The sequence below is a fragment of the Bubalus bubalis genome, chromosome 9 (genome assembly GCF_019923935.1).
Source record: "Bubalus bubalis isolate 160015118507 breed Murrah chromosome 9, NDDB_SH_1, whole genome shotgun sequence".
Taxonomy (NCBI): domain Eukaryota; kingdom Metazoa; phylum Chordata; class Mammalia; order Artiodactyla; family Bovidae; genus Bubalus; species Bubalus bubalis.
In genome coordinates, this window is record NC_059165.1 from 99532431 (window position 1) to 99559405 (window position 26975).

At 57.6% G+C, this 26975-nt stretch overlaps 1 protein-coding gene across 7 annotated transcripts in view; it reads right to left on the bottom strand.

The window, feature by feature from the left end:
* The window catches only part of ADGRL1 (adhesion G protein-coupled receptor L1), a 50122-nt gene that overhangs the window by 9240 nt on the left and 13907 nt on the right, over window positions 1-26975 (bottom strand). For 3 of the 7 annotated variants that reach the window (XM_025293676.3, XM_006066534.4, XM_025293673.3), the window contains exons 2-13: window positions 21972-22134; window positions 17626-17839; window positions 12643-12752; window positions 8948-8965; window positions 4544-5344; window positions 3211-3525; window positions 2371-2474; window positions 1933-2118; window positions 1562-1600; window positions 1228-1411; window positions 936-1058; window positions 215-429 (exon numbers count right to left, since the gene is read on the bottom strand). In XM_025293676.3, coding sequence (XP_025149461.1) covers window positions 215-429; window positions 936-1058; window positions 1228-1411; window positions 1562-1600; window positions 1933-2118; window positions 2371-2474; window positions 3211-3525; window positions 4544-5344; window positions 8948-8965; window positions 12643-12752; window positions 17626-17839; window positions 21972-22041 — 2379 coding nt within the window. In that variant the 5' untranslated portion in view covers window positions 22042-22134. Of the gene's footprint in view, window positions 1-214; window positions 430-935; window positions 1059-1227; window positions 1412-1561; window positions 1601-1932; window positions 2119-2370; window positions 2475-3210; window positions 3526-4543; window positions 5345-6556; window positions 6642-8947; window positions 8966-12642; window positions 12753-17625; window positions 17840-21971; window positions 22135-26975 lie in introns of those variants that run through there. The other 4 variants (XM_025293674.3, XM_044948224.2, XM_044948223.2 and 1 more) reach the window with 4 other exon arrangements.

Genomic DNA, 26975 nt, shown 5'->3' on the forward strand with positions numbered 1-26975 from the left:
CACGCCTGGGGCTTCCAGCTCCAGGTCACAGCCTGAGATCTCTGGGGACAGATGGCCCGAGATGCTAAGGTGGGGGCTGGGGGGCTGCTTCTCCAGGGAGGGGTTGTAACTTGCTCTCGGGGTGGATGAACACACAGTGCGGGGTATGGATCTGTAGCCTGGGAAAGTGGAGGGTGCTGGAACACTCACGGAAGGAGTGGACATCTCAGCTCACCTCCAGGTGGGCCACAGTGAAGATGACAGGGTCCATCAGGAAGACTCGGCTGGACTCCTTGTTGATGGACGCTGCGATGACCTGCGAGTTCACCACCAGGGAGGCGCCCCCTGGGCCCCCTGAGCCTGCTTCACCCGCCAGCTTCACCGTGGCATTCTCGGTGGACAGGAAGAGGCCCAGGTTGTTGTAGAGAATGAAGACAACCTTGACCACTCCTAGGTAGGACAGGCCCAGCAGGCGTGTGTCAGCCCCTGGCTGGTGCCGCCCTCCAGTTACACTGGCCGCTGGGATTTTTGAAGTCAGGCTGCCGCCCAGGCAAGCGGGGCTCTAGGAGCCCTTCCGTGGGACTGCTGCTCAGTTGCAGGCAGTTCCCAATGGCAGGGTAGTGGTCCAGGACACACCTCACCCACCTCTCACTTTCTGTGTGACCTTGAGCAATTCCCTAACCTCTCCGGGCCTTAAATCTCAAATGGCACAACCTGCCCTAAACTCTGAGGATCATGCTGCTGTCACACAGGAGTGAGCCCTCCAAACTGTCTGAGGTTCTGTGGGGCTTTCTGGGGTCCCCCTGAATCCCTTGAAAAGTTACACTAGCTTGGATGAAGGACACCTCTGTGTGTTGCTATGGGCTCCAACCTCTCATCAGAGTCTTCAGCCTGTCAGAGTTAAGAACTTCCCCATGAGAAGAGCTGGGGTGCCGGCTCAGGGTTCGGACACTGACCGTTGCGGCTGTTCTGCTTGATGGTGTTGGCAGAAAGCTGGATTGAGTTCTCGCTCGGGTACTCCTGGGGGAACACCAGCTCCTGCACTTGGCCCTCGGTGTTCAGGACTGTGACCTCGAGGACTGTGGGGACAGGGGGTGGCAGGGCACACAAGGTTGGGGTCTGTCCACAGTCCAGAGGCCTGGGCAAGGTTGAGGGCCAGGGTAGCCCTGGGTTGTCCAGGAGGAACAGGGATCCCCCCCGTTCAAGTTCTGCACCCCGACTTGCCCCCCAGCTGACAGCAACACTCACCCACGTTCTGCTTGGCGGCCAGGAAGCGGGCCGGCTCCCTGACATTGTCCGCCAGTAGGAAGGCACCCTCTTCCAGGACGTCCAGCAGCATGGTGGCCGTGTGTGCCTGCTCGGTGGCATTCATGTCCTTCCAGGACTCAAGGGCCTCCGGCCGCAGCAGATTGTCCACTGTCTCCACCACAGCCTGCAAGTGTGGCGGGGCAACGCTGCAACTCCCCCTCTGTCCCTCAGTCCCTCCAGCTGGGCTCTGCACCCCCTTCTCCGAACCTCTATCCCCCAGTGCCACCTGGGGCCAGCCCCACTCACTCAGGAGACAGGAGCCCCTGGGCCTCACCTTGATGTAGTCCTTGCAAGTTCTCTCCCGCTTGTGCATCTGGGAAAAGGAGGAGGTGGGGTGAGGGCTGGTCTCCCAGCCCCTCTCTCCTCGAACCCCGACACTCACGTCTGGGCACCAGAGAGATTCCTCTTCTGTCTCTGCCACTGACCTGGGGCTAGCCCACGAGCAAGAGCCATTGCTAAGGGAGCCCCATGGGAGCCCCCGCGCCCCCAGGACCATCCAGGAGGGAGTTCCGGCCGGCCTGGGCTCTGTCCCGCTTTCTCCTCTCCTGGCCGTGGATGGCCGCCCAGCTCTGCAGTGCCAGGCTGGGTGTCTCCCAAGTTCCTAGGGCGGTGCCCCTGCCCCACGGCCCCTGCCGCCAGGCCCACCTTGTTGTAGTTCTTGCCAGCTGACTCGCGCTCAATGGGCCGCAGCGCCTGTAGCTGGGCATCCAGAATGTCCAGCAGTTGCTCCATCAGCTTCACAGAGGAGGACACGTCACCCGCGTAGATGGAGCCCCGGGTGTGGCGGGCCAGCTCGCTGGCAATGTTGGCCGCGTTCTCCCCACTCTTGATCTGCAGGAGGCAGGAGGGGGAGGCCCCAGTCTCGTCAGGGACCATCCTGCTTCTCTCTCATCCCTCTCTGTGGTCCCTTCTCCCTGCCTGCCCTGGCCCTCCCCATCTGTCTGTCCCCTCTGGAGACTAGGGGTGGACCCCAGCCTGTCTCCCCAGGAGTTCCACCGCCCCCCGCTGTGCCCTGTGCCTGGGCACCCAGGGCCAGCAGGGTAAGCACGTGTGCCTGTCTGGGGGCAGGGTGGCTGCTGGTACCTTCTGGGCCACCTGGTTGACCCAGGGGGAGGTGCAGTTGCTGAGGTCAGGGCCCCGGGGATTCCAGAGCCCCAGGGCTGGTAGACACTGGAAGGAGGCAATTCCTGTAGGGACAGACACACAGGAACAGAGAAGGGAGCCACGGGGAGGGAGAGGGGGATGGGCCAGAGCAGGAAAAAGGAGATGGCAGAGAGAGGGGGACGAGCAGGTGAGGGAAGAGGTGAGGGGGCACGGAAGACCGGACATGAAACAGGCCAGACAGTCAAAGAGAGGTGTCACTCTGAAATGACATGAGCCACCCACTTCCCCTAAACCCTCCCTCTCGGCTCCTCTTCCAGCTTGGCCTACCACAGTCGGAGCCTTCCGGTCAAGCCTACCTTGGAAGCCCCACCACGCCTCTCGCAAAGCCTCTCTGACCCTTCCCTCAGATCCCTGGAGCCTGTGGTCCCGGCCCTGCCTTCTCTGGCGCGTCAGCTGCTGTGTCCTGACCCCCAGCTGCTCCTGGGCCTGTGTCCATTTCGGTCGGAGGCCAGGACTCAGGTTACCTCCCAGGGGCTCCCTGCAGGGTCCATCCAGGGCTTGGCATGGCAGGTGCTTAGAATTGCAGGAGGGGACAGGGGTGGAGCAGGGGGCACTAACTGAGCTGTGATTGTGCCCTGGAGACACAGCTGCAGACATGAAGCATGACCCTTGCATATAGTCCTCTTTGGCAGGGAAGGTGGACAGGTAAGTGCATCCAAGCTGAGTTAGGGGCATGTCCCCTGTCCCTTCCCTGGCCAGGCCAGCAGTGGCCTTTCCCCAAGCCAGCTGCAGCAAAGGTCACCTAGGCTCAGCACTCACCTCGAGTCCCCTTGGGGCAGGGTCTCTCCACCAGCATGCCCTGCTGGGTGGCCGGCCATTGGACCCGCCGCACCTCTCGAGGTTCACAAAAGAGTTCTGGGGACACGTGCAGATTGGGGGCAGGGGGCCGCCGGGTGCTGGGGGCCAGGGCGGTGGCTGGAGGTAGGTCAGGTCCCAGCTGGTTGATGGCACCCACGGGGTGCGTGGTGAGGGGTGCTCGACGGAGCGGGGTGGTGGCTGCGGGCGAGGCTGTGCTCGTCAGAGGTGTGGGCCGGGCTGTGGTGGTTGTGCTGAGGGGTAGGGAAGTGGCTGGGCCTGGAAGGGAGAGGGGATATGAGATGCGGTTACCCCCAGGGTTGGTCTCCCACTAGGTCTGAGAGATCTCCCCTAGCCCCTCTCTGCCCAGAGGCCCTGCACACCCCTGGGACTACACAGTGTCAGAAGGTGGCAGAAATCCACTCATTTGTCCTCTGAGGTCTGAGAGCAACCGCAGAGGACAAACCAGGAAGGTAGTGTTGCAGGCTCCCACCCTCATGCTCCTCTTACTCTGGGCTCTCTGGCCTGGCCACATCCCTTCCCTCTGGTGACCTCAGTTCCCCCTTTTTTATTCGAGGGGACTCTTCTTGAGCTGTGGGGCTGCACAGAGCTGGTTCAGGGTGGCTGAGGGGTTAGAACGAGACTGCCGAGGGGTTCCCAATCCTAGTCAATATCAGCAGTTCAGCTTTGCTGTTTTACTGGTACTCCCACCCAAGACTGGGGTTGAAGGGGCTCCAGGGCTCAAAACGCCCTTAGGAGACTCAGTGCAGCTTGGCTAAAAGCCCAGAGTCCTTGGTCTAGCTTCTCAAATAAGCAAGCTAGCTAGTCTCACATCCACCCAGTGCTTGTGTTTATGAAAGTCGCTCAGTTGTGTCCAACTCTGAGACCCCCATGGATTGTAGCCTGCCAGGCTCCTCTGTTCAGGGAATTCTCCAGGCCAGGATATTGGAGTGGGTAGCCATTCCCTTCTCCAGGGGACCTTCCTGACCCAGGGATCGAACCCAGGTGTCCCACATTGCAGGCTGATTCTTTCCCATCTGAGCCAGCAAGGAAGCTGACCCAGTGCTTGGGTTTCCTCATCTGTAAATGAGGCAACAGTAAGCCCTGGCTCTCAGACTGCAAGGATCAGAGGAGTTAATTGCAAAGTGCTGAAAACAACCTGTCCCGTTGCTACCTCTGTGACCTCCAGGGTTCCCCTGAACGCACCTACAGGTCCTCTAGGAGCTCAGAGTGCACCCCCCTCCGCTTGAGACCCAGGGGCAGGGGCTGTTGGGGAATGAATTCGAGCTGTCCTCACCCGCACTAGGGTCGGGCGGCCCAAACTCCAGGCTATAGCGCACCACAAAGTAGTTGTTCCAGACATAGAGCTGGTTGTCGCGAGGATTATAGTCGACAGAGGAGACGAACTGGTAGGGGTTGGGAAAGGCCAGGCTCACAGGCTCCTCACGGTTGGCGTTGGTGTTGAAGGCGTAGTCCACGCGGTTGCCGGCTGCCTCGCTGTCGTCGTCCACGTACACCGAGCGCAGCACGTACAGGACGCCGCACACCATGAAGGCGTTGGACGCGGAGCGCTTGTCGTAGCCAGTCTCCCACGTGCCCTCGAAGCGCAGCGTGTAGGGGTTGAGCTGGCTCACCACCAGCCGCCCGTTGTTGCCCTCAGTGGCGTAGATGACCCACAACCCGTTCTCGTCCACTGCCAGGTCGATGTCGGTCTTGCCCCCCCAGCGGTAGGGCGAGGTGTCGTGGTAATTGGCCGTATTGATGACCGTCTCCCCGCTCTTGATGCGCGTGCGCAGGTCGTACTTGACGATGTTGCGCGTGCGCTCCTTGTTGTAGAAGACAGCGCCGTCGTAGACCACGAAGCCCGTGCCGTCTACGCGGTTGGGCAGGCGATAGGTGGTGGTGTGGCGCGCTGCAACGTAGTCTTCCCACGAGGCGTACTCGGTCAGCGTGTCCGTGCGGTAGGGGATCCACGGCATGACGTAGATGCGGTCACCTGCCTGCAGCGGGTCCTTGCACCATGCACCAGACTGGTGCTCCGACTCGTGGGTTGAGGTGGGCTCCAGCACCTTCTGCAGGGTCCCTGGGCACACGAAGACTGGGTCGGGCGGGGAGGGGCAGGGAGGACACAGGGAGAGGAGGAGGAGCGGGGGGGGGGGGGGGGCGGGGGGGGGGACGGGGGTGGCAAGGGAGGGGGAGAGAGAGAGGCGAGTTGGTCACGCGGCCAGCGGGGGGAGCCAGGCTGTCCCCTCCTGCTGCTGCAGTCACGGTTGCTTGGTAGGGCTGGTGATGGGAAGGGGGTTTCTGGGCTGGGACCCCTGCCCCGCCCAGCTGCCCCTCTCCCTGGAGATGTCAACCCTGGAGGCCATTAAGAGCAGGGTTAGTGGTTGGGGAGGGGGGAGGAGGTGCCCCTCTTTCCTTCCCTGGCTGCTAGAGACCCCACAGGCTGGGGATAAGGGGTTTGGCAAGAGCCATCCAAGAGTCAGTCTCATGTGCCTTTAGTGGGGGATGGAGAGATTTCCTCATTGGAGCCACTGGTGGCTTTGAGGTGCCAGGGACTCAGGGCCCTGTCCCTTCGCCATCATTTGCGCCCCTATGGAAGAGCTAGGGTCAAAGGTCCCATCTTTCACCAACCACACCAGGACACAGAGATATATATATATATACTTTTTTTTTTTTAAACTCCATTTTCTTCCTCCTGCAAAAACTGCAAGGTAGAGTGATGTTTCTGTACCCACTGTGGGTGGGTGTCAGGAGCGCACTCCTATTCCAGGGTGAGAGAGGCACCCAAGGTTCCTGACGCAGCCTGTGACAACCCCCCACCCAGCACCCAGGAAATCAGGAACTGAGGAAGAGTTTTCGGAAAAGTCCAGCCCCTCCTGAGGGGTGCCCAGCCCTGCCCCCAGCCGGCAGGGTCTCTCATGGGGTTTATCGAGCAGCAGACACTGATACTGGTGCACAGAGGTGGTGGGGCGAGGGCAGAGGGAGGGGCCTCCCGGGAGAGTTGGGTAGGGGGGAGGAGAGCTGTGTGGAGGGAAGAGAGACAAGTGGTGGTGTGGGGGCGCTCGGCGAGGTCCTGGCTCCAAGGGAGGCACGCCGGAGAGCACCTGGGAAGAAAGAGTTAGTGCTGGCGAGGAGAGAGGGGGGTGAGCAGAGAATTCACTCCAAGGCCCAGGCCCGACTGAGGGTCCCTTGGGGGGGCAGTCCCAGGTCCAGCTCAGAGGGGGCCAGGGAGGGAACCAGGTGCTAGGATAAAGACCCAGCCCGCCCCCGACAGGCCCCCCACCTCCCCTTCCCCGACCCGATTTACCTGCAACCATCCCCGGCTCGGGAGGAGGGACCAAGGCAGCGCTGATGTCAGAAAGGTGGGGGGCCCCGCCCCACCCCCCCATTCCCTGAAAAGGAGGAAAACCTCAACTGCATCTCATTGGCCACCAACGGCCTGCCCACCCTTGCCCAGTCACAACCCAGCGCCACTGACTCCTGAACTCCCCCTACTGGCCCGGTGGGAGTCTGGGCTTGCACAAACAGTGTGGCCAGGCTCCCCTCCTTCTCCCACAGCAGTGAGGTCCCTCCAACCAGGATGGCTGGGGGCCTCCCTCTCGGCGCCGCCCAACTAGCAGAACCCGAGGACTGGCCGGGGTGAGAGTTTGTAGTGAATTCTCTGCTCCTGCTTGGCCTGTCACCAAAGCAGCCGGCCCGAGGGGACAAGAGAGGGCTGGGACTTGGTGCTGGCTTGGGGAGGGGCGTGGCCCCAGTGGCTAGAGGGCCTTGGCCAGGAACCATTCCTCATTCCAATTCCAGCCCCATTCTTCAGCAGGGTTAGGTGGGTGGCTGGGGATTCCAGCCCGCCCGCCACAATGTCAGGGACTTTCTGATCCAGGGGTCTTGGGTCACAAAGCAGCCAGGTGCATGCCCTGCTTTAGGAGGGGGAGGGAAGCCTGGGGCTCCAGCGCTGTGTTCCCAGCGCCCTGAAGGGTTAGCCTGCACCTTCTGTCCAGCCCACTGGCCTCTGCCCTTTTCTCCTGTGCCTGGGTCTTCCCTCTCCCCAAGCCGGGCCCCCCAGCCAGCTTTGTGACGCCTGACAGATGTGTTTGTGTGTGTGTTGGAGGGGGGGGTGGGCAGTGGGAGGTCTCAGAGCCCGGCCTGGTGGGCAGGGCATGGAGAAGGAAAACGTGGTTAGAGGTTACCTTGGGGGGAAGGGGGAGAAGATGAGGAAGGGCCTGCTCGGGGCCTTTGCCAGCAAGGACCCTGCCCCAGCGCCAAGCTCCCAAAGCCTTCTCTGCCCTCCAGCCTCCTCCCACCCGTCCCTTGAAGAGAAAAGATCCCAGGCTGCGTGTCCAACCACCACCGGGCCTGCAAGAAGAGTGTCTGGTGCTGGGCGGAGAGACTCCAGGAAAGAGAGGGAGAGAGTGGTGGGGTGCAGTGAGGGGCAGGGCAGTGGGCTGGTGGCCCAGGCCTCTATGAGATGGGGGAGGGACAAGGGGGAGGGGAGCAGCTCGGAGGGACCCCGCCCTGCCTCCCTCAAAGGGGACGCTCCACTGACCACCGTAATTTCAAGGCCAACGTGATCCCAAAAGGTCATCTCTCCCATCCCCGCCTCAGCGCTGTCCATTTCCCAAGACTTCCAGGGGAGGCAGTGGCCCTCCACGACAGCCAAGCCCAGCCCAGCCGCCCTCCCTACTGCTGTGGAAATTACGGTGCTCACGGAAGCCCCCAGACCCAGCCTGTGCCTCCCCCGCCCCCCTCTCTCTGGTCCTCTAACCACAACAGCCCAGAAGAAACCCTGACTGCAGCTTTGCAAGTATTTTAGAACCAAAGAAAAAAAAAACAAACAAACGCTCCCCCGCCCCTCGCTCCCCCAACCGTGAGGCCCACCCCCGCCCCCTCGGGCCCCCCAGTGATCTGGCAGGCGCCCTCCCCGGGCTGGGGGCAACTCACACCCCTCTCCCCAGGGGCTGCCCCCCACCACCCCCCGCTGGTGGAGGATGGGGTGGGGGTGGGGGAAACTGGTGCTCCGTGCTCCGAAACAGCTCTGGGCCTTGGAAACGCCAAACCAGAAGGAACTTAAACCACCAGGAGCCAGAGAGAGAGAGAGAGAGAGAGAGAGAGAAAGAGAGAGAGAGGAGGAGGAGAAGGAGGAGATAATCTGCTCCCCAAAAGGAAAACAAAGGTGTCCCCTCCCTCCTGCCTCCCCTGAACCAGACACAAAAGTTGGGGCAGGAAGAAAAGAGAAGACAGCCAGCTCCCCCCGTGCCCTCCGCCCCCAGTCGGGAGCCAGGGAAGAGGGTCCCTCCCTCCCCACCCACCCTGGATGCTTATAGACTTCTCCTGAAGGAGGCAAAAGAAGTATGAGAGAAGGTCAGGTTCCCCCCCCCATCCCTGCAGGGGCCAGGGACTAGAAAGGAGGGACAGGGAGAGACAGACAAAGTGAGAGGAGAGAGAGACAGAGGCAGAGAGAGCAGAAGGTCCTGCCAGAGCTCAGAGAAGCTCCCTTGGGTGTCTGGAGGGTGGAGTTGCCTGGTCGCACCAGGGCTGGCCCCACCAGTGGGGGGACACCGGGGTGGGGTGGGGAGCGACTGGACCAAGTTGGGGAGTGGGGGGTAGAAGAAGGGGCCGGAGGGGAGGGCAGGTCACATAAGTGTGGTACAGGTAAAACAAAGTCTGAGTTAGGGGTTAGCATTGGTAACAGTGCGTTTACCTTTCTGCTCCACTTCTACTTTAAGCATCGGAAGAGAGAGAGAAAACAAATTGAAAAAAAAAATGTGCAAGAAAAAAAGAGAAAAAAAAAAAAGATTAAATTGCTTTTGTTTCTTTTCTGGCAACACGCCCCCTTTTCCTTTCTTTTCCTCACTCCTGGTTCCCCAACCCCGAAGGTAGCGTCAGCCCCCGCCCCCACGTCCTTTCCTCCTAGGGAGGATGTCGGGGAGACAGTCACAGGGAGGAGGGAGACACACGGGAGGACAGAGACCAAGAGAGACACGGGTGGGGGCGGGGAGAGGGGGCATACAGGTAGGCAGACGGACAGAGCCCTCAGCCCAGAGGGGGCACCCCCAGTGCAGCAAGGCTGGGGAGGGGGAGCCCCAGCCGGGAGGCAGCTCCGCTCCAGGGGGCACCAGGAAGGGATGGTGGGGGGGTGGAGGAACCCTTTGGTCCCCTCCAGCCCTGCCTGCTGCCCTTGTGCTAGAACCGGGGGCCCAGGAGGGGATTCAGTGCCACCCTCAGCCTGGGAGCACCACAGAGAAGACACGCAGGATGCCCTTCCCTTCTGTGCTGGCCTTAAAAAGAGTCCAGCTGCGTTTCCCCAAACCCTCGGAACCCCACCCGCACCCGGAAGCCAACACAGAGAGAGGGTGGCAGGTTGGACACAGAATGATGGAGAGGCAGACAGGCGGAGCCCGGGGCCTCCAAGAGCCCCGTGGGGGAGACGAGGCAGAGAGGGAAGAGGCTGGGCTGGGGGCGACATCACAGACGGGCAGGACAGCAGGAGGGGCCACAGACACGCTCCCCCGCTCCCCTGGGGGCAAGCCCGAGGCTCAGTCTCTCTGCCCAGCTCCCCACTGGGGGCCTAGGAGCTGGGAGCTCCCCAGCCCACGGCTGGGATGGGCAGGCGGGCAGCACCTGGGGAGGAAGGGGGCACGGGTTAAACTGTGCTCAGCTGCAAGGCAAATCCAGCGTTAGTTGGGCCTGTCAGGTCCATGTGCCGGGGGGGTGGGGGGGTGCCCCACACACCCACTGCTCCCTTCCCACGGTAGCCCCGCACCCACCCCCGACCAGCACTGGGGTCACCCCAGCCTCTGAAGCCCATGGCAAGAGGGGCTGCCCAGGCTGTGCCCCCTCCAGGCTCTGGGCCCCCCGGCCCCTTAGGAACCTCTGACCCAGGCCTCGCTCTCCTGCCACCTGTCTGCCGGGAGGGGCAGTGTCTGACTCCCTTCCCAGCACCTCTCCCAGAGCCTGGTACACAGGAGATGTTCAGAGTCTGGGGCTAAGTGAGTGCCAGGCCTCCCTGTTTGGTGGCCTGGCTTCCATCACCCTTGGAATGCCAGCCCTCTTCTTCTGGGATCAGGAGTTAGCCTAGCCCCCCAGATACATCCTCCGTGTCAGTGAGTGTGAGTGTGAGAATGTGTGTGTGTACGTGCGCACCCAAGCGCGTGTGCCACTGCCTCTCCCAGGGCTCAAGGTAGCTCTCTCCCATCAGACTGGGGGCTGCCCATTCCCTGAGCCCTCCTGGTCTCTGTGGGTCATGCCCTCCCGCCCACACTCGGAGGTTCAGCTCTAGGAAGTCTCTACACCTCTTCCCTGCTTCTATACCTGCATAGTATCCACTCATTTGTTTTTGTTTTTTTTCCCACTTGCTTTTGCACACCACTTGGACCAGGAGATTTTTTTCCCCCCTGCTTTTTATCTGCCTGGTCTCAGGAGAAACTGGGCTTGTCAGCTGGTGTTAGTTTTATTTTTGATTACCAATAGCAATAATAATTGGTAAAAGTCATGGTGAGTGGTCAAAAGAAAAGCAACGACTACTAAGTGCTCAGCGCTTATCAGGCACCAGGAAGCAAGCTAAGCACCCCTCTGGCAGCGTTTCGAGAATCCTGTCTATAAATGAGGAAACAGGTTCAATGAAGTGAAGCAACATGACTTCAATGAAGTGAAGCAAACAGAACGGGTGCAGTTTCCTTCACATCTCCCGCTGGGGGTGCACAGAGAGCTCTTTACCCATGTTCTCCGGAGTCCCAGCAGCGTCTCAGAGGTGTTTGATCCCCTCCCAGCATCACAGAGGGAGGTGTAGGCTCAGCTGGATTGAAAGGGCACCCAAACCATTACTGAGCACATCCCGAACCAGGCTTGGGTCTGGGCGCTGGGGAGGGGGTTGAAGATGCAGTCTCTGCCCTGTGGGAGGAGTTTACATCCAGCACTTTGCCACCATGACTGGGTTCTGTGGCGGGCCCTGGGCTGGGCTCCTTGCACACATGACCTCCCAGACTCTTGCCTTCTTCTGCAGCGGCCCAGAGAAATTTAAGTCATTTGCTCCAGTTTCCGAGCCAGAAAACCCAAGGGCCGGGGCTGAACCTCGAACCCAGTCTAGATTTTTCCACTGTGCTGTGCTCCCCAACTCCTGTCCCCCTTCCCCTGCTGCCCCAGCCCACAGGGGGTGGGCAGTGTCCCCAGTGCTGTGGGGAGGCTTCAAGGATCAGATGGGCGTCCCCCTCAGGCGGTGACTGGAGGCCTCAATCGCTGAAAGGAAAGGGTAAGGAGTAAAAGAAGAAAGCTATGGAAGCACATGAGGCTCCTATCTCCCCCAGCACATCTGCGGTCACCTGCGAGGAGAAATCAAAGGTTGGGGGGAAGGCTGGGGTGGGAGGGGAGAGGAGAGAGAGTCACAGGGCCTCCTGCTCCCCCGCCCCTGCCCCCCCACACTTAAGACACCCTGGTGGCCCTGCCTCCTCCCCCCTCTGCCCAGAGGGCCCTACCTCCAGGTTGGCTACGTGAAGCTGGGGGTGGAGAGGAGGGAATGGATGATGAGGAAGGGTGGGGGGAGCATGAGGGCTGGAAAGAAGGGCCATGTTAAGGGTGGGGTGCTGAGGAGGAGAGACCCTGTTGATGGTTTGCTTCCTTTAGTTGGGTGCAAGAATGGAAGGCCCCTGGCTCCCCAGATCACCTTCCTCAGGATGCCTGGGTGCCACCCTCAGTCCAACATGGCAGCACTTCCTGTGCAGACAGGAAGTACTGGCATGCTAACAGGCAAACCAACCAAGAGTTAGGAATCTGTGGAAGCTGCCCCTAGCCCTTCACATGAGATCTGCTGCCAGGCCTCAGAGGATGACCTGCTTTTCTATGGGTATAATGTCCAGCTTCCAGGATTGGGAAGGGGCAGGAGTGGGGGCCTGTGAGGAGTGAGAAGGATAAGAGAGAGGAGAGGGAGCTGAGAGGAAGCGGGGTTAGAGGGAAGAGCATGTGTGTAAGAGGTGGTCAGGAAGGGAAGGGATGTGGGAAGAGCAGGGGAAGAGGATTTAGACGGCAGTGAGGTCAAGGTCCGGGGAGAGGAGAGATAATAAGTGTGCCAAGTGGAGTACTTGGGTGCGGGCTTGAAGTGTATAAATAAGCCAAGGGCAGGTGAAGAAGCAGGGTGAGCAGGCCAGAGTAACAGGAGCTGGAGAAGGTGCCCAGTGGATGGGGACAGAGTCAAGGGTGGGGGTGGAGGTGGGGCAGACAGCGGTGTGGACAAGGGAGTCAGAACAAAGAGAATCTGTGAGGGGGGGAGCGGGTCCAGCCATCCCTGTGTTCCTGGCCCAGCTGGGCCTTGTGTGTGTGTGTGTGTGTGTTCAAGGTGTCTCCTCCTCACTTGCTTCTGGGAGGGGGAAGGGCCCGTGTCGCGTGAGGAACAAGATGACTCACTGTAGGGGACGCAGTCGTACTGCACCTCCAGGTACTTGTAGGTCCCAGGGCAGGGGTCCGGAAAGGCGTCGGAGCCAGCGACCACCACACACTGGGTGCGGTTGTTACACCTGTGGAGGAGAGATGGGGGGTTGGGAAAAGACGAGCCTGGAACTGGGCGGGGGAGGCCCAGGCTCAGGAGAGGAAGGGACATCTCCACTTGGGGAAGGAACCACGGTGACCATGCCAGGGGCCGTATGTGGGTGTTGTTTTCTGCCTCCTGTCTGCTCTCTCCTTCCAGATAGGAGTCTTCTATTCTCAGGCCTGGCACAGCAGGAAGCTCAAGGCTATGCCAGAGGGGTCACTCCATAAACTGTTTTTCCAGTCACCCTTCATCACTTTCCTCCTGAGTGTCACCTGTGCCATTATGTCTCTTTTTTTCCCATAAATTGACCATAAAACCTGTCCTTTGTTCAATAAGATGTGAAGCCATACATACAAGGTGGTATCTTTGTGAACACTGATGAAATGCTCAGTGCTTGCCACCTCATACCACATCTTGACACGTCCCACCTTTTGGACAGAGCTGCCGCAAGGCTCTGCAGCCAGAGAGGGGCAGAGTCGTCCCTTCATGCTGAAACCATCCTTGGTTCCCCATGCAGAACTTCCCCAAGTCCCTGTCAACTTCTCAGGAGTCTGGCTACCACGCAATGGGAAGTCTACTTAGCGACAACAAAAAGATGTTTCTTCTCTGCTGTCTATACCCACGGTCAAGGTCTCTGTTTCCTGGAGCAGCCGAGTCTTGGCTGCGCAGGACAGCACCTTGACTGTGGGTGTGAAAGAAGTGGTTTGGTTGTGGGGGGGCTTCCTGACAGGTATGAGGCAGAGGGGGCTCCTGCGTCTTCACTTCAATCCTGCTCTTAACCAATGAGTGCTTAACTCATGAGCATCTGCTCATACCCACACCCCTCACCTCCCCTTTTCAAAAATATAACACTGATGGGAGGTGGGAGGGAGGTTCAAGAGGGAGAGGACATATGTATACGTATGGCTGATGCATGTCGATGTATGGCAGAAACCAACACAATATTGTAAAGCAATTATCCTTCAATTAAAAATAGATAAATTTAAAAATATATATAACACTGAGCTCAGATGGTTAAACAGACTTCGTTACCTACGACCCAAAGAACTGAAAGCAGGTGCGTTCATCTCCTGCAACACTGAAGGTGTATTTGTGTACAACTGCTTGTATATGAATGTTCACAGCAGCATCATTCACACAATCACCAAAAGGTAGAGACAACCCACGGGCGAATGAGTGGATAAATGGAGCACAGCTTACCCACACAGTGGAGCATTATTCAGCCATAAAAAGGAAGGAAGCGCTAATACTACACCATGGATGAGCCCTGAAAACATCATGCTCAGTGAGAGAAGCCAGCCCCAGAGGCCACGTGTTTCACAGTTCTATTTATATGAAATGTCCAAAACAGGCAAATCCAGAGACAGAAAGTAGATTAGTGGTTGCCAGGGACTCAGGGGAGAGGAGGGGGGTGGGGAGTGACTGCTCAGGGTGACAGAGTTTCCTTTTGAGGTGATAAAAATGTTCTGGAACTTGACAGAGGCAGAGATTGCACAATATCGTGAATGTAATTAATGCCACTTAACTGTTCACTTTAAAATGGTGAATCTTTTGTTATGTGGATTTCGCCTCTATGAAAACAAAAAGAAAAACACAGAAATGCTGGCCTTCCTGGAAAAACCGCATGTCCAGCCTCCCCTGCTGGGAAGTGCCTGTGACTTGAGTTCTAACCCAGGAGGTGAGAGTGGGTATGATGTAGCCTTTAAGGGAGTGGCCCCAGGGTGGAAGTGGGGGGCGGGGTTTCAGTACTCAGATAGAAGCAGGTGCTGAGGGTCTTTTCTATTCTGATCCTGTTTGTGAGCTAAATCTCTTTAGTCGTCTTCAACTCTTTACAATCCTATGGACTGTAACCCGCCAGGCTCCCCTGTCCATGGGACTCTCCAGGCAAGAATACGGGAGTGGGTAGCCATGCCCTCCTCCAGGGGATTTTCCCAACCCAGGGACAGACCCTGTGTCTCTTACATCTCCTGCATTGGCAGGCAGGTTCATTACCACTAGCCTCACCTAGGAAGCCGATCCTGTTTAGGTCACTGTACTTACTCTGGGGTGTCTCTGTCAGAGTCACAGAGCTGGACCCTGAACTAACGTAGGGTCTCCACATGTGACGACAGTGGGGGCAGTGGCCTCATCACGTTCGCTCGGCCCCAGTGACCGCACTACTGTGTCCCCCACCCCTCTGCCCCAGAACTGAGACCCCATGGGCGTTGGAAACTAGGCGAGTTTCTGTGCAAGCAACTTGGGGAGATGGCGAAAACCACCACAGACCCTGAGGCTGGTCCGAGTGAAGTGGGCAGGGAGGATCTGGAGAGGCAGTGGGTAGGAGAAAGGGGAGGCTGGACTGGGATGGTCCATGCAGGGGTGTTGGGAGATGGAAATTAGGGAAGAAGGAGTAGATTGCTGCAGGGGAATAGATTTTTGTTTTTTTGTGTTTTTTTTTGCCACACCGCACGGCCTGTGGACCTTATTTCTCCGTGCTAAGTTGCTTCAGTTGTGTCTTACTCTATGTGACCCTATGTACTATAGCCCACCAGGCTCCTCTGTCCATGGGGATTCTCCAGGCAAGAATACTGGAGTGGGTTGCCATGCCCTTCTCCAGGGATCTTCCTGACCCAGAGATTGAACCCAGGTCTCCTGCACTGCAGGCAGATTCTTTACCATCTGAGCTACCAGGGAAGTCCCCAAAGAATACTGGAGTGGGTTGCCCTGCCCTCTTCCAGGGGATCTTTCCAACCCAGGGATCGAACCCATGTCTCTTATGTCTCCTGCATTGGCTGGTGGGTTCTTTACCACTAGCACCACCTGGGAAGCCCCTGACCAGGGATCAAACTCATGCCCCCTGCAGTGGAAGCTCAGAGCCTTAATCACTGGACCACCAGGGAAGTCCTGAGAGTAGATGTTTGAGAAAGAAATGGTGGAAGGGAGAGGATGACGTGGTTCCAGCCCGGCCCGCCCACCTGAGCCACTTGACCATGCCCATTCCCTGCCCCAAGCTCTCAGATGGCTTCTGGTGAACCCATCCAGTGAGGGATTCTAGAATCCCCGAGGGGCTGTGGAGCTGGCCCCAGGCCTCCTTCCCTTTTCTAATTTTCTGCTCAGGTTCCTGGAGTGAACCCTGCTCTCTCTCAGGCATTTGGCAAAAATTCAGTGAGCGCCTGTGGGATAGCTGGCTGCGGACACAGTGGAGACAGACAGCACTCCTTTCTCCTGTGGGGCTGACAGCCCAGGGAGGGAAGACGTAAAAGAGACATGATAAAGAGGCAATACAGCCAATGAACTGTGGGCAGAAGTCAGGACTAGGAGAGAGAGAGACAGAGAAGGGGCTGGGAAGTGGGGCGGGGGGCACTGTGATTTTAGAGTGTGGTCAGGTAGACCTCATTAAGAGGCTAGTTAGGCAAAAAAAAAAAAAAAAAAAATCCCTTAATGGGGGACTTCTCTGGCGGTCCAGTGGTTAAGACTCTGTGCTTTTAATGCAGTGGGGGGGCATGGGTTCAATTTCTGGTCGAGGAAATAAGATCCCACGTGCTAGTAGCTGGGTGCAGCAAAAAACCATAATTCAAATGAAAGAACCTGAGTAAGGGGAGGGAGGAGTCATGCGGGTTTCGGGGAAGAGGATTCCAGACAGGGGGAACAGCCAGCACAAAGGTCCTGAGGGAGCCCCTAGCAGAAGGTGGGTGATGGGTCTAAGGAGTGGCCAGGTAACTGAAACCCAGTGAGGAGGAGCATGGAGAAGGTGAGGATTAGAGAGGACGCTGCAGAGTGTCCAGGGCCTTGTGGACCTGAGGAGGACTTAGGCTTTTGCTCTGAGTGAGTGGGCACCAAGGAGGGATCTGATAGGAGGAGGGCAGAACCTGACTCAAGTGCTCACAAGCGCTCTCTGGCTGCTATGGCGGGAACAGACTATAGCAGGCAGGCAAGAGAAGGCATGGAGAGGGGGCAGAGCATACTGTAAGCAGCCGTGGGGGGTTTGGCATGGAAGCAGCAATCAACCTGGGTTAAAAAAAATTTTTTTTTTAATCTGGCTGCACTGGGTCTTCATTGTTGTGTGCTAGCTTTCTCTCGTTGCGGCGACGGGTGCTACTCTCTAGCTGTGGGGCTCAGGCTTCTCATTGCGGTGGCTTCTCTTGTTCCAGAGCACAGGCTCTAGGCGCACGGGCTTCAGTAGTTGTGGCACATGGGCTCAGCAGTTGTGGCACACGGCATCAGTTGCCCTGTGGCATGTGGGATCTTCCTGGACCAGGGATCGAACCCATGTCCCCTGCATTGGCAGGCGGACTCTTAACCACCGGACCACCAGGGAAGTCCTAAATCTGGGTAAAATCTGAAGGAAGAGCTGATGAGCTCTAGGTGGTCTGGCTTGAGTGTGTAGCTTTGTACACCTCCCACCCCCACTCAAACACACACTTACAGAAAGGAACAGTCTTCACACTCACTCACTCCCTCACATTCTCACACACCTCTCTCTGACACAAGCACATAACGTTCTGCTGTCCATGTTTAGCGTCACCTCCTCAGGAAAGCCCTCTGGGCTGTCCCTCAGCTCCTCTGACACCGCCCCCTGTCCTGCCCTGGCTCTTACCCTGCAAGCCCCCGCTAATCTTAGGATGAGCGTCTGGAGGCAACGGGCTTTTGGCGAAGGGTACGGCTTGGGGAGGTGACAGGCTGGCAGGGGGTGGGCTGGGTCTTACTGGCTGTTTGCGTGGCACCCAGCCCCTAGTAGCTGCTCAGGAAACATGTGTCGAATGCCCACAAGGAAGGGTGAAGGGGAACAGGGTGCGCTGGCCATGGGGCGCGCAGAGGACAGGCACCTTATTTGGGGCCCCTCGGGACTGCTGCCACCCCTTCCTCCTGGAGCCCCTCACCTCTGGGACATGATCTTGAAGGCATCCGGCAGGTAGCACTGCACATTCTCCATCTGGAAAGGGTCGGCGTCGCAGATCTTGTCATCTGTGCGCCCATAGTTGGCGTTCTCCACCATGATGACGTCGCTGCCCGGGCACCGCAGCTCGATGGGGTAGCCTTCACATGCCAGCTCCCGGCGCATCAGCCCAAATGGGAGCCCAGCCCGGCTCAGGCCTTCAGGGACAAGAGGGAGGGAGTCGGTCACCACGAGGCCCAGGAGGGGTGGGAAGGAACCCCACTGAAGAGGCTCCACCTCCAGCTTGACTGTATCGGCCTGCGGGCTGTATGAACCTCAGTTTACTCATCTGTGAAATGGGCTTCCCGGTGTGACCACTTGTGTAGTAAGGCCATTAGCCTGGCCCAAGAAGAGTCTGGCTCCTGGGAGGTGCCCTGTGAGCCCTTCTAGTGTCCTTTGTGAGAAGAGTGTCTTTACTTGGGGGCCTGGAGCCATGCCAGGGTAGCCTGTGTGAACTGTTAATGGGTTAAATCAGATCTTCCCCCCTCCACCAATTCATATGCTGAAATCAAGCCCTAACCCCCAGTATCTTAGAACAGCGGTCCCCAACCTTTTTGGTACCAGGGACTGGTTTCATGGAAGACAATTTTTTCCATGGACAGGGGTATGGGTATGATTGTTTTCAGATGTTTCTCATAAGCAGCGCGCAATCTAGACCCCTTGAATGCACAGTTCACAGTAGCGCTCATGCTCCTATGAGAATATTAATGCCACCGCTGATCTGACAGGAGGTGGAGCTCAGGCGGTAATGCAAATGATGCGGAGCAGCTGTAAATACAGACAAAGCTTCACTTGCTGGCCCGCCACTTACCTCCTGCTCTGCAGCCTGATTCTGAATAGACCATGGACCACTACTGGTCTGTGGCCCAGGAGCTAGGGACCCCTGCCTTAGTTACGAGCAGATTTAGAGATAGCATCTTTACCGAGGTACTCAAGTTAAAATGAGGCCACTAAGGTAGGCCCTAATCCAATATGAGTGCCGAAGAATTGAAGCTTTCAAACTGGTGTTGGAGAAGACTCTTGCGAGTTCCTTGGACAGCAAGGAGATCAAACCAGTCAATCCTAAAGGAAATCAACCCTGAATGCTCATTGGAAGGACTGATGCTGAAGCTGCAGCTCCAATACTTTGGCCACCTGATGTGAAGAACTGACTCACTGGAAAAGACCCTGACGTTGGGAAAGATTGAAGGCAGGAGAAGGGGTTGACAGAGGATGCCATGGTTGGATGGCATCACCAACTCGATGGACATGAGTTTGAGCAAATTCCAGGAGATGGTAAAGGACAGGGAAGCTCGGTGTGCTTCAATCCATAGGGTTGCAAATAGTCGGATGTGACTGAATGACTGAACAACAACAAATCCAATATGAATGGTGTTCTTATAAAAAGAGGAAATTTGGACCCAGAGGCACACAAAGAAGGAAGATGACGTGGAGATGCAGGGAGGAAGATGATGACCACCTATGAGCCAAGGAGAAGGGCCTGGAATAGACCCTTCCCCAGTGGCCTTCAGAAGGAACCAATCTTGCCCACACCTTGATCTTGGATGTATAGCCTCTAGAACTGGGAGGGAATACCTTTCTGTTGCTTCAGCCCCTCAGTCTGTGGCATTTGGTCATGATGGTCCTAGCAAACTATTAATAGTTCACTAACAATGCGGTTTCAGGTAGGTGTTTTGGGTGATGTATCAGTTGACCTCTAGAGGGGCTGGAGATTGAGGCCAGCCATGTCTATGTGACTGAGCCTCAGTAAAGACTCTGGACACCAAGGCTCAGAAGAGCTTCCCCGGTTAGCAGTATAACATGCATGGTGTGGCTCATCGTTGCCTAGAGAGTTCCTGCTGTCTGCGACTGCACTGGGAGGGAACCACCAGAAGCCACTCTGCACAGAACCTTCCCGATGTTGCCCCATGCCCCTCCTCTCCTGGCTGATTTTCATCTGTATCACTTCACTGTAGTCAACGATGTTGTTGTTTAGTCACTACGTCATGTCTAAATCTTTTGTGACCCCATGGACTGTAGCCTGCCAAACTCCTCTGTTTGTGGGATTTCCCAGGCAAGAATCCTGGAGTGGGCTGCCATTTCCTTCTGCAGGGGATCTTCCCAACCAAGGAATCGAACCTGGGTCTCCTGCATTGGCAGGAGGAATCTTTACCATCTGAGCCACCAGTAATCAACTATAACCGCAAGGGATGGTCTTCCCTTGTGGCTCAGTGGCAAAGTCTGGCGGCTACAGTCCATGGGGTCCCCAAAGAGCCAGACACGACTGAGCGAGTAAACAACAATAATGGTGCTTGTGAATTTCATGAATGCTTCAGGCAAATCATCAAAGCTGAGAGTGGCCTGGGGCACTTCTCTAACTTCGCACCACCCCCACGCACAGAGCAGAGAGGGTATATTAGGGAATGTCCTCACGTTCTGGAAGAAACCACAGAGCCTGGCTTTGCTACTTCCCAGCTGACAGGCCAGGTGGGTCCTTTGGGCCAGGGTTTCTCCCAGTGTGGCCCTGGGCATATCCGCACTGTGTTCAGAATGCAGATTCTGAGTGTCCCCAGACCCAGGCCTGCTGATCCCGAATCTCTGGGGTGAAACCAGGAGCCCCTGAATGGGTACACCCACCCATGATTCTCATGCACACTCTCGTTTGGACAGCTGCTGCTGGCGCCTCACCAGGCCTGTTTCTGGATCTGTAAAATGGGCAAACCACAGCCCAGGGATGTACTGGGAGGCTTCTGTGCTAGAAGATGTTCTGGAAGGAGGTGCTGTGGACAGCGAGGGCATCCCAGGGAGGGGGCCCTGGCTTTCACTTGGGAAACTTCCTAGGGTTGCCATGACAATGGAAGAACTTGCCACGGGAGTGCCTGGCTCTTGCAGCACCACCCACGCCTGCCAGAGCAGCCACCTCCTTGCACACTGGTCCCAGCCAGGCCTATGCCGGGGGTCCGAGGGAAGCAGGGACACACAGCGGGGCCCCAAGCCACCAACGTGGAGACTGTCACTGGCGGATAGAGAGAAAGTCCCAGTGCGCGTTGGCAGCAGAGACAGACGGACCCCCTGTGTTGTGATCTAGTCCCTCTGATGCCAGCTGGGGGCCCAACAGGGTTGGCAGCCAGGCCCTCGGGGTTTTTTGGGGTGAGTTGAGTCCCACTTGGGGAAAAGTTTTACATGTGTTCCTCCAGCGCCATCTGCTCCCACGTCTAATTTTAGTCCTTCCTGGGTCTGGGAAGGAGGCTGGGGGTGGAGGGCTGGCTCAGATGGGTCTGGGGGTGGAAGCAGCCCCGCCCGGCCCCACTGGGACTGTAGGGCAGGACCTGGACGGGCAGAGAACACTGGTGCTGCGGGAGTGGAGGGTGCCAGCTGGCCGGAGCAGTGCCAAGGCCTGGTGGCATGGCTGAATGACGCCCCTTCCACCTTTGAGGCTCTCTGTGAGAGGGAGCGCTGGTGAGCAGGGCCCACCACCAGTGGCCTCCAGACAGGGCTGGGAAGGGCGAGGCAGGGGGCACCCCCAGGGCGAGGGTGAGGCCGGCAGGCCTCCTCTCTCTGCCTCTCATCCCGCGCTGCCCTTGCCCCCGCCTGGGCCCACCGTGGGGACAGTAATTGAATAATCGGGTGAGGGTGGGCGGGCAGGCTCCGGGCACTAATTGTGGCGTATGCGGGATCCCGGGGCCGGCACAGGGCTGAGCCGGATAATTAGTTGTTTTTAAATAAACGTCAGCGGGCATGCTTTAATTAAGCCTTCTTCCCAGCGAGAGCCTCGGAGATGTAATCACAGAGAGACACACACACACACAGAGAAGACAGAAGAGCCTCACCAGGAAGGCCTGTCCTGGTCCTGGAGGCCACAGCCCAAATCCCAGGCCCTAGGACCCCTGGCGGGATGAGCCCTGGAGCTCTGGGTTGGGGGTGAGGGGCTGATTTGGGGACCCCTTGAATCAGGGTGTGTGATCACCAAGTCTTTCTCTGCTCCGGGTCTGCCAGATTGAGGCTGGGTGGGGGCCTGATTCTCTTAACAAGGGACCAGGAGGTTGTAGTGGTTGAGTCACTAAGTCATGTCCAACTCTTTTGCGACCCTCCGGACCGTAGCCTACCAGGCTTCTCTGTCTATGGGATTCTCCAGGCAAAAAGTGGGTTCCCATGCCCTTCTCCAGGGGAATCTTCCCAACCCGGGGATTGAACCCAGGTCTCCTGCATTGGCAGGCAGGTTCTTTACCGCTGAGCCACCAGGGGAGCCCTGGCCAGGGGTATTTCGGGGTTTCATCCCCCCAACCCTGCCTCGGCCCCCTCAACACCTACCTTGGGTGGCTGAGGTGACGAGGATGGCTGTGACGCAGAGACTCCAGAGCGCGGCGGCCAGGCGGGCCATGGCGGCGGCCAGGGGCGCGTTCTCGGCTCAGAGGGCTGTGCAGGGGGCCTCGCCCCACATCACCAAGTGGGCACCACGGCCTGGTCCACCAGCCTGTGGAGGACAGGGAGAGTGAGGCAGGGGGCAGGGCGGGCCGAGGAGGAGGGCAGGTCCCCTCTCTTTCTGCAGGTGCCCAAGGGCCTCTAGCCCGCTGCCCCGAGAGGGGTGGACCAAGCCGGCCGTATCTGACAGAAGCGGCACCCCTGGGCCAGAGGCTGACCCCTCCAAGGCCTCTGGCTCACGGTGCAACCCCCCCACCCCAACAGGTGGACCCACCCATTTGGGCACCTTGGATCTCCCAGAAGCACCTCCTGGGGTCTGCCAGTGCCCCCTTCCCCAGGTGGCTGGGGTAATTCTTCGGGCAGTACCAGCTAAGAAGGGCCTACCTGCACCCAGGCAGGCCCCAGACCCTCCATCCCAGAGGAGAACCCTCTGGAAGCCTCTTGAAATTGAGACCCTGCCAGTTCGTCTCCCGTACCCCAGCTACCTCATCCAGCACGGCGTCCAGGGTGGGGGACCCAGGCGTCTTGGCCCCAGCCTGCAGCCTCCCGGGCTTGGGCAGGAGTCCAGGGCCCCACCCCCAGCCCCTTGGCTTCCTGTCTCTCTGGCTCTGGAAGCTAATTAGAATCCAGCTGGCTGGCGCCACAGATCAGGGACCAGGGACAACTAAGTCCCCTCTTTCCTCTCGGGGGGATCCTCAGGGTGAGCTGGAGATGGGCAGGCGGGGTGAGAGGTGGGTGCAGCCCCTGGGGGGGCTGGGGAGGCTGGAGGAGGGGTGGGAGCTGTGTGCCCTCCCAGGCTAGCCCCCCTTCCCCAGTCTGTCCTTCCCAGGCACAGCGGCTTCGAGGGCACAGAGCCGAGTTCTGACCACTTTTTCTCCCTCCCAGCCTCTCCTCTTCTCACTGCTTCTGTCTCCCCTGGGATACTCCTAAGATGGGACACCCAGATCTCCACGCTTGGTCCTTTGCTCCATCTACACCCCGGTTCTTCAAGTATGACCCTGGCCCAGGGGCACCAGCCTGGACAGCAACTTGCTAGAAATGTACCTTCTTTGAGGAGGGTCAGCACCCATGTTTCTTTTTTAAAACAGTTTCTCTTTTACTTATTTGGCTGCGTTCTTAGTCATGGTTCACCAGCTCAGTAGTTGTGCGGCCTGGGCGTAGTTGCTTTGTGGCGTGCGGGATCTTAGTTCCCCGGTCAGGGATCGAATCTGCACCCCCTGAATTGCAAGGCTGATTATTAACCACTAGACCACCAGGCAAGTTCCAGCACCCCATGTTTTAACTGGCTCTCATTCCCTGATAGCTCAGTTGGTAAAGAATCCGCCTGCAATGTGGGAGACCTGGGTTTGACCCCTGGGTTGGGAAGATCCGCTGGAGAAGGGAAAGACTACCCACTCCAGTATTCTGGCCTGGAGAATTCCATGGACTGCAGAGTCCATGGGGTCGCAAAGAGTGGGACACGACTGAGTGACTCTCACTTCACTTCTAGTGTGCAAACCCTTGGTCTGTCCTCTACTCGCATCCCCCCCGTCTGTCCTATGGTCTCAACACCAGGGACAAGCTCATACTTTCCAAGCCTCTTATTTACAGTTTGGAATCTCACAAAAGAGCCCTGACGACTGGTTTCTTTTTCCCCCACAGTTGAAAGCCTATCAACCAGCCCGGTAAGCTCCCTGACCCCACTCTTGCCTCCTGCTCTTCTTCAAGCAGCCCAGACCCTGCCCCAGGGCCTCGGCACTTGTCACTTCCTCTGGGTGAATCTTCTGCCTGCCAGTTATTCACACGGCCTCTTCCTCTGCTCCCTGGCCTCCTTCAGACCTTGGTTCAAATGTGACTATTTCTTTTTTTTTCACGGATGTGCCCCTCCACAGGCAGGGATCATTGCATTGTTTTGGTCCTGCTTCCACAACAGGCCTGAATGTTTGTTGAACAGCTGTTGTTCAGTTGCTCAGTCACGTCCAACTCCTTTGCGACCCCATGGACTTCAGCCTGCCAGGCTCCTCTGTCCATGGGATTTCCTAGGCAAGAATACTGGAGTAGGTTGCCATTCCCTTCTCCACGCTGAATCAGTCTCAGAACCCGAACCTAGGAATCCTCCTCAATTACCAACTTCTCTGCTCCCCTCCCCTTCATAAGCTCCTCCAGCAAGTTCCATGGGCTCTGCCTCCCTCCAAAGTACCCTGTCAATCTGCCGACTCCCCAGGGCCACCACCAGGCCCAAGCCGCCACCCTGCTGCCCCCAGAGGCTTGTCCTGGCCTCCTCCTCTTCCCAGCCTCACTGCCTCCACTCAGTGCTAAGGCCAGCATTCAGTGATGTAAATTTGAGTGTTAACCTCCCCTTCTGCTCTCCCCTGGGGTCTCCGTTCCTCACCAGGACCCAGAGGCTGCTGGTTGGGCTGGTGTCACACGTTCTCCAATGCAACCCTCCTCGCAGTCCTAGGAGCTCCAGCTTCTTTCCGGCCTGAGCCCTTGCCTGGGCTGCCCCTCTGCTGAACAGTCTCCCAGTACCCCCATCGCCTGCTGCAGCTTCTCAACACTCAGGGCTCACCCTCAAGGTCACCCCAGCAGAGCAACCTGCCCTGACCGCCCCCAGCACTCCTGTACCCTCGCTTGCCATTCTTTAGCCCTGTTTTTATTTTAATTTATTCTGGTCACACTGTGCAGCTTGTGGGATCTTAGTTCCCTGACCAGGGACCGAACCCTTGACTCCTGCAGTGGAAGCGCACAGTCTTAACCACTGAACCGCCAGGGGAGTCCCTAGCCCCATGTTTAATTCACAGCACCTGAAATCACCTTCTTTTTTCTTTTAAACATTTTGCCTTTTTAAAGAAATTATTTATCTGGCTGCACTAACTCTTAGTTTCAGCATGTGGAATCTAGTTCCCTCACCAGGGATAGAACCTGGGCCCCCTGCATTGGGAGCCCAGAGTCTTAACCACTGGACCACCAGGGAAGGCCCTGAAATCACCTTCTTGTATAAGCAGGTCTATTGTCAGCCTTCCCCACTAGATCATGAGCCAGTTGAGGGCAGGGACTCAGCACAGCTTCTCAGGGAATGAAGATTTGGGCTGCTCACTCATGGGGCAGGACATCCCTCCAGGGCTGTCTCCTCTCATGAGAAATAGAAAGTAATTTTCCGGCGCAGCTCCCCCACCCCGACCCCCAGGACTTTCCCCAGCTCCCAGCCTTCAGCAAACTCTCCCCTCTACTTCCTCAGCCCACAATCATCTCTCTCATCCCACAACCCTGTCCAGATGTGGCCTTGGATGGTTTCCTTTCATTTTGAAGCATTCTTCAATTTTACATGGTCTGGGGCAGGGTGGGGTGGGAGGCATCACCTCATTCCCACCCGCATCTTCTACCTTCCAGACTCGGGGTGGAGAGGGGAACTGGCGCTAGGCTGCTGGATGCTCCCCTCCCTGGCTCTCCCCTAGGGAGTGTAGCTGGTTAGCATTCTCCCTCTGGCTCCCTTAGGGAGTTAAACCAGTTAGCGCCTGGTTAATGCTGAAGAGGCTGCCAGATGCCAGGCTCTGGGTGCGGCCGGCCAACATGGGTCTGGGGTCCGACTCGGTCATTTCATGCCCCAAGGCCCTGAGTGGGTCCCCCACCCCCAGTTCCCTTGACACCTTGTTTCTGCAGGGTTCTCATAAGGACCGCAGCCTACATGCACAGTAGGCCAGCACAGGCCCATCAGAGGATGCTGTCCCAGAGTAAGGAGGGTCAGGACCCAGGAAGCATCCATGAAGGAGCTAGCTCTTCTCCTCTGGCCTGGCCCCGCTCCCCGGACCCCCAGGACCCCAGCCCTCTTCCTGTCCACACCCCACTCAGGGATTCCACCAGCCTCATGGCTTTAGACACCATCTGTACCCGTGACAACTGCCGCCTCTGAGTCCCAGCCCCGTTTCTGTCCTCACATCTACACTTCTGTCTGGATCTCCAAAGCACCTTGACCCGACAACGACCCGACCAAACTCCAAGTTTCAGGGCATGGTCCCCCCTGGCACCATCCTCCCAGGGCCTTGGGTCAGAATTCAAGGAGTCAAAATCTGGGATTTCCCTCTTCCCTCACCCCCACAGTCAGTTCAGGATTAAGTCCGGGGTCTGCACCTCCAGAACAGCCCAGCATCTCTCTGTCCATTCTCAGCATCTGTCCTCCAGACCTGGGCATTCCCATCTTCACCAAAGAGCTCTGATCCCTTCCCCGCTGCCCTCCAGCACCTCCACTCCCACATCCCAGGCTTCCCCTGGCAGCCAGAGAGGCTTTTTAAAAGATTGTGGTATCACACACACACAGACACACACGCACCGTTGTTTAGTTGCTAAGTTGTGTTCGACTCTTTGCGACTCCGTGGATAGTAGCCCACCAGGCCCCTCCATCCATGGGATTCTCCAGGCAAGAATACTGGAGTGAGTTGCCATTCCCTTCTCCAGGGGATCTTCCCCACCCAGGGATCAAACTTGCATCTCCTGCCTTGGCAAGCAGGTTCTTTACCAGGGAAGCCCTATATATATGTGTGTGTGTGTATATATATATGATGTAAAACTTGTGATTTTAACCATTTTTAAGTATACAATTCAGTGGCATTAATTACATTCTCAATGCTGTACCACCAGCACCTCTATCTATTTCCAAAACTTCTCTATCGCCCCGAAGAGAAACGTGTGTGTGTTAGTCGCTCAGTTGTATCCGACTCTCTTTGTGACCTCACAGACTATAGTCCACCAGGCTCCTCCGTCCATGGGATTCTCCAGGCAAGAATACTGGAGTGAGTTGCCATTCCCTTCTCCAGGGGATCTTCCTGACCCAGGGATTGAACCTGGGTCTCCTGCACTGCAGGCAGATCCTTTCCCATCTGAGCCACCAGAAACTTTGTACCTGCTGATCAAGAACTC